Consider the following 6,798-nt stretch of genomic DNA (forward strand, 5'->3'; position numbering starts at 1 on the left):
AGAGGAGCTGTGGCTGCACAGACAAACCCACCTCTTCACAGGTGCTTTGACTCCTAGGTGGGCCCTGGGCAACCCCTCCCCTCAATCTCCCAGCCTGGCCAGCATCAGCCTCCTTTCTTGGGGAGAGGAATGGGATTGGGTCTTTGCGAGCAGGGGATGTATTGGGACCCACCATGGGATGCCATCCTAGGTGCTCCACACTGGCAGCTTCACTGAGTGCCAGCTGCACCCCGTTCCCCCAGCCCCCACTTACACCAGCACCCGCATTCCACAAACTCCAGGGGAGAGGATTCCCCAGGGGAATAGGTGGGCATCCTGACCTTTTCTGAGACATCACATCCCTCCCCCAGACTCAGGTGGAGAGCAGAGCTGGGGGAGTAGGGGGCCAGGAAGGGGGAGAACACACACTGGATTCCTCCCTGAGGAGGGACTGCAGAGTCTGCACAGCTGTGTGGGGGCAGGGTGGTCTCCAGTTCTGGGCCACCACAGCTGGGAGGGGTTTGTTTGTTCATCCTCTCTCTCTACCTCCCTCCCGACTCCAGGCCTCAGTCCATCCCTGGGACTGTACTCACCCGCCAGGTCTTTGAGTGAACTTGAAAGGAACCCTAGAGGTGCCCGAGCCCCTAGGACAGAGGAGACCAGGCGGAGGCCGGAGCAGAGAACTGAGTGGCAAGTACTGTGGCTGGGGCTGAAGATCTTGCTGTTTTCAGGCTTTGTTACTTGATGCCCAGAGTCTAATGTGCCAGAAATAAATCACAGCACAGCCTGGGAGGCGGGCCAAGGCTCGGCTGAGAGCGGGCAGTCAGCAAGTCCCTCCGCGGGGCAAGCCTGGGTGGCCTGGGGACAGGGCAGGACAGCAGGCAGTGGCCACTCTTCACCCTGAGCTCATGCGGCCTCCAAGCCTTGCCAGGAATGCCTTGCTGCGACACTTTGTGTGCTGGACCTCATCACCCAGAGCAGCTCAGCACGTGACCGCTGCCAGGAGGGAGTCTCCGTAGCATCCAGAGGGGCCCAGACCACAACCACGTTCCTGTGGGTTATTTTGAGTGAAGGTTTACAAATCCTCTTTCATTCGTAGACATTTTGTTTTATAACATTACACTAAGTAGCTCCTTATTTCCCTTCACTCAACTCAGCTATTCATTTTTACTTGCTGCACCCTCCCCCTTCACCCTCCAGGATTGATTCTTGGGTGTAGTGGCCTTAGACCATAATTGACCTTTTACGACTGCCTTAGAATTTTAGATTCATTCACGTTGTACATTGTTTCCCAAATTCTTGATGGTTTTTAGTGCTGCCTAATACTCCACTGTGAGCATACCAGCTGAGAGGAGACGGCCATAATCGCCCAGGTTCGCCCCACCCAGGGTGGCTGTGATCCTTTGGCCAGAGCATGGTGCTGTGTATGTGAGAGTTGTGTTGTGGCGGTCTCTGGAGAGGGGCGACTCTGCCTCCAGGAGCCAGGGAAGCCACGCTTAGCCTTGGGTTGAAGGCAGCGTCTTCAAGCCCCAGGGGAGAAGAGGAGAGAGGAGACGACCACTTAACAACATCAACAGAGACAGATCAGCTGGCCCAGTGAAGAGAAAACGATGTGACCAAGACAAAGGTGGGTGACTTTTAGTTTGTGGCCCTCCGGCCAGTCTTTCATTGTTTTTGTTCAGACATTCCAGCAGATTTTCTAATACTGTAAACTGCATGGGAGGAGATTGCCCATCTCTGTCCTGTGGAGCAGCTAGTGCATCTGAACTGCATGCCTCCTTAGGGTTGCAGCAGTTTCTCACCACTAGGCCATCAGAAACTCTACTAGGTATTTAGTAACATGAAATTTTGAAATACTGAGAACCACCGATACCTAACAAGAGATCTGAAGTGAAGCTATGCTGTTGGGAAAATGGCACCAATAACAAATAGATGTGCATGCTGGCGGGCTGCCAGAATGGCATCGGCTGTGCTGTGGTTATCAACCTGGCTGGCCAGGGCTCTCACGACTGATGGTTATGCATTCTTCCTCTTTCTACAGCCTGATTTGTTCAGCTTCTGTTTTGTTCCATTATGTTAAGTGATGAGTGTGTGTGTACTAGGCTATGGAAATACTATCCTGATCCAGTCTGAGGACACACAACCAACTGTGTAATGGGCCCATTGTTATACCCACCCACACTCACCTGTGGGTGAGTCATTCACCTGTCATTGGACATCTTGTAGCACATTATTTACAGTTTTTGGTTATGGCTATAAGACCACTTACATATAGCATGTTTGCTAGTGTTCGAGGCTGTATCAACATCACATGCTATGTTGTGTTCCACCTATGCCATGACCACACCCAGCACACATGTATATGTCACACTTGATAAGCACATATGACAATTCTTGGAAGAAAATAACTTTATACTTTATTTAGTTCAAGTAATTACACATCACAAGTAGTTTAAGGAGGCCACACAAACACCAGTTGGTTCTAGTGTCATCATCTCAGTCACCAACAGATTCTAAAGTAGGGGTGCTATGAGGGATGGACAAGCGCTGACGGGCACGTGTACCGGAGACAATGTCACTATTCATTTTAGTTTCATGTGGAGTTAACGCAGTTCTGAAACAAAGAGGAAGCTGGAGTTAGACAACCACTAGGAGCGTGGACTCAATAAACCAAGTCTTTAAAGGGTGAGGGAAGCTGACTATCAAATTTAATAATAGTAGACCAAATGCTGTATCAGGAAATGAGAGAAGCTTAATACAAGCTGAAGGTCACCTTGTGGCATTGGGGGTTCCCTAGGAGTCAACATTGTTCTTAGTTTGTGTCAAATGAATCCCTCCCTCTTGAGATTAGCATAAAGAGGAACTTGGCCTTATCTGTAAAAGACTTCACCATTCCTTTGTACTTCCTTGTGATTTTACTTTGCTCACCTTCGTTATGATTCTAAATAAATACTCAGAGAAGCATGGCTTGGGGCCTTCAGTCATGGGAACTGCTGGCCCCCTGTTTTTCACACTCTCTGTTCTATATCATTCCTGGTAGTCTGTCTCATTATTAATAATTATAAAATTATTTCATTCTTTGGACCCTCGGTCTGCAACAAAAGGGGTATAAGGATTCAGGGCTGCTATCTGAGTTTACTAAATGCATTCTGCAGCCAAGACCTCAACTCTCCGACTGCCCACAGGGAGTGAACTGAAGGCATAACTCCTTGTGTGACAGTCCTGCAGCCGAAGCCCATGTCATGGTGGACAGAAGGGAAGTTGCCTCCGATTTCTAATAAGCCTGGACATGGAATCTCAGCCTCACAGCTCAATCATCTGAAGAGATTAACTCCTCCCCCACTGCCTACCTGAATGAACGAGGAAAATGAAACAACTTAACTGAAATCTTGGGTTCCCCAAAGTCCCACTGAGGGATTCCAGGAACACCCCTCTCCAATGAGGTCCAGAGAGCTCTAGCAGAGTCCTGGTGCCGACTGCTCACCATCTCCCACTAACCTTTTTACTGACTGGCTCCTCCCTCCATGAGAAGAAATTCAGTCCCTACAGTTTCTAGCTTTTTTTTCCCCCATTTGTCAGCTGTGGCAAAGACACAGTTTTGGATGTCCAGGCGGGAGTCCACATGGATTAGCCTCAGTAATGAGATCTGGCACACACAGTAAGCCTATCTAAGAAGACTCAAAGCTCAAGGCAAAACTTATAAGCAATTCACACATACTGATGGGGTACCTGTCAAATCTGACACTCAGCCAACTCTCTCCTGGTTTCTCAAGGAGGAGACTGCCTGTCTTCCCCCCAAGGGCAGCTGGTGGACTGCCATGTGCAGGAGCTCAGGTGAGTGTATGATGAAGGACCTACCCCGCGCTGCCCGGCACTGCTTCAGCACCTCCATGAAGCCCTCACAGAGGCGGAGGTCGCTCTGGTTGTTGGCGCACTCCATGAACTGCTTCATCTCGAAGGAGCAAGGGCCAGCCTCCACCTGGGATGCCGACTGGTATGGCTCCTGCAAGACAGAACATTCAAGACCACTAAGAAAGGACAGCTTCCACCCAGAAAGCAACACTTAACCATTTCCTGATGCTAATCAGGTATGGGGCTCTAATAAGAGCAAATGAAGGGAAAGTTTCCATCCAGTAATCCAGGAAGAAAGCAAACCTAAAGCTAGGAAGCAAGTGAGGTTGAGCAAAACCTGCTGTAATGAGAACTGAGATACAAAGAACAGGTAAAATGCTTATCTGGGCATCACAAGACCGGACACTTCAGTGTGGCTCATGAAATGGAGCAAAACCAAATGATGTTAAGGTCTAAGAAACAACCGAATACAAAGCCAATCTCCTTAATGGAAAAAAAAAATCTCCACTACCTTGGAGACAAGGGTCATGACAGATACAAGACATCACATAGCATTAAGGTGCTTTTGAACACATAACCTAGAATGAGACCAGACGAACACTCGAGGTAAGATTGACAGTAATGCTGTTTCACACCAAGTCATGCTGGTCGCTCCTTAGGAAGAGACACTGAAGGCTCTCCTGGATCCCCCACTTCCCATTAATGGCACGTGGACTCTAAAATCAGAGCCTAGTCACCAGATTTTCAAATACACATTTCGTGAGAAAACTGTAAGGCAAACCTTACCTGGTAAGTAATGTCAGGCCTGGCTGGCTCGTTACTGCCTCCACTTAAGCCTCCAGTGATGGCATGGCCCAGTGTGTGCCCAACGGCAGAGCCCACGGCCACACCAGCAGCCGTGGACGCCATCTGGGCCATCAGGCCAGGCTGCCGGGGTGCGGCTGCAGGGGCCCCAACTGCAGATTGTGGGGCCGGTGCTGGCGGCTGAGCTGCTGGTGCTGGCCGGGGAGCGGCTCTCATCTGAGGGGCCCGACTGCAAAAGGGACAAAGAACAAAAGTGGACTAAGTTCTACTTGCAACCAGGTTTTAAAAGTACCAGCTTTCAAACAAACCTCAGGGAGTTCTGTTTTCATTTCACTTAAACTTATTATACATAAACACCTGTATGCGCGCGCGCACACACACACACACGCACGCACAATTTCATTATTTCTTTTATTAAAGCTGCCATCAGGAAGTATGTCATTTCTGTGGCGTGTTTGGGTTGACCATTTCCAATTTGTCATACAACCCACATGAAATACTAAAATCATAGGGTTAGAAAGATCTCAAAAAGAATTTACTCATTCAAATGTTTATTAGGCAGTGGACATTTTGTTTAGAGCCAGCACTCCTTGGAAGGTCAGTGACGGAGAGAGATTACCACAGACTCAGTCAATGCTGGGCTCAAACACAACTGTCATCGCGGGCTTCTCAAACTGGGCTGTCAGAAGCTGGAGTGAACTCCACTGCACCTAACAACTGCATGTAAGGGCCTGGCCTAGGTGCTGGGGGTCAGTGGGGAAGAGCAAAAAGTTATCTTCCGGAAGCTCATGTGTCTGGAAAAATCAGTTGGACAAAATCTGTCATGGTGTTAAGAGAGAAGAAAAGGGGAGATGAAAAAAATAAAGTTGTAATGTCTGTACCATCAGGGAGGCCTTCCAAAACACATGATGTGTGAAATTAAAATCCAAAGACTGTCCTCTGTGCAAAGAATTTATTCCAATTTCTTCATCTAACTGAGTAGGAATCAGAAACCAATAGAGGATAGCAACCATACCTCATCTGTAGAACGTTAGTGTCATAAACGTTCAAGCATCAGGCTGTCAGTGGTTCCAACCCACCAACGCCTCCTTGGGACAAAGAGGAAGGCCTTCCTCTGTTTCCACAACGGACAAGCTATGACAGTCCCACGGTGCCGCCACTCTCTGGTGTCCACTCAACAGTGGTGGTTGTGATTTGAGGTTTTTGTAGAACATCTGGATAGTTTTAATACTTTGACTACTTCTAATGCTGTACTGAGATAACCTGGGGTTGCTGTGATGCTGAACCTGGTGCCACTGGGGTGTCAAACGCCTTAATGGTTACCCGTGGTGGACAGTGTTTGGTGGAGCTCCCAGTTTAAGACAGGTCTGACAACAGGAGTGGCATCCACTTCCTAAACACCATGTCTCTGTGGACTTTGGTAAATGCTGTAGAGGGGCTTGAGGCCTTTTGTTCATGTGGTCGCTAGGAGTCATGCTCGACTCAAAGGCAATCAACAACAACAACACTGCTCTAAAAATCTTCACATAAATCATGTTCACTATCAGGTTTTAGATTCTTGATCTGGTACTTTTGCAAAACAGTGTCATGTCACAAACCTAACTTTTCAACAAGTAGCACCTTACTACTTAACGTACTCGAATCTCAACACAATTTGCCTTTATGCAGAGAAGCCAATGGGAGGCTGTGCTCAACGTTGAGACCAGGCCTCTCTACCTGGCTGGAACTCGTCCTGGGATAAGTCTCTTATTCTCCAGTTTCCTTATTTCTGTAAGAAGGGATTAGCATCCACCTCAAAGGTTATCCCGCTAGCTTCTACAGTGGTCACGTGACAGCAGGCCACGTGCCCCGTAAAGGTGCTTCGTCACGGCAAGTGCAGCCAGCTGATGCGCTATGCTTTCCCCGGGTTACGTCACCTTCCCGAGGCGTCCGTTCCCCTCCTCCCCCTTTCCACCTTTTCGTTCCTTTCACTTTACAAAAGGCCATTTCTTCCTACAATCTGCCTGTAGCAACCTAAAACGAGCTCCTATTTTAAGAAATCGGAAACATTCCCAGATCGTGCTGACCCTGCGCCGGGTGGGGGTCTGGAGGGGACACCGTGAGCGGGCTCAAGCGGCTCCCGACACCCCCAAGCCGAAGGCGGGCTTCGGACCCCCCAACCCA

The 6,798-nt window shown here is 49.0% G+C and overlaps 1 protein-coding gene across 1 annotated transcript in view; it reads right to left on the minus strand.

Annotated features, from left to right (window-relative positions):
- Positions 1–2,582: 2,582 nt before the first annotated feature.
- The window catches only part of CHCHD2 (coiled-coil-helix-coiled-coil-helix domain containing 2), a 4,469-nt gene continuing 253 nt past the window's right edge, over positions 2,583–6,798 (minus strand). The window contains exons 2-4 of the mRNA XM_006889773.1: positions 4,618–4,864; positions 3,838–3,982; positions 2,583–2,593 (exon numbers count right to left, since the gene is read on the minus strand). Of these exons, the coding sequence (XP_006889835.1) occupies positions 2,583–2,593; positions 3,838–3,982; positions 4,618–4,864 (403 nt within the window). The remainder of the gene's footprint in view (positions 2,594–3,837; positions 3,983–4,617; positions 4,865–6,798) is intronic.

The sequence above is a fragment of the Elephantulus edwardii genome, unplaced genomic scaffold (assembly GCF_000299155.1).
Source record: "Elephantulus edwardii isolate Elephantulus edwardi_28Jun2011 unplaced genomic scaffold, EleEdw1.0 scaffold00080, whole genome shotgun sequence".
In the NCBI taxonomy this organism is placed as follows: Eukaryota; Metazoa; Chordata; class Mammalia; order Macroscelidea; family Macroscelididae; genus Elephantulus; species Elephantulus edwardii.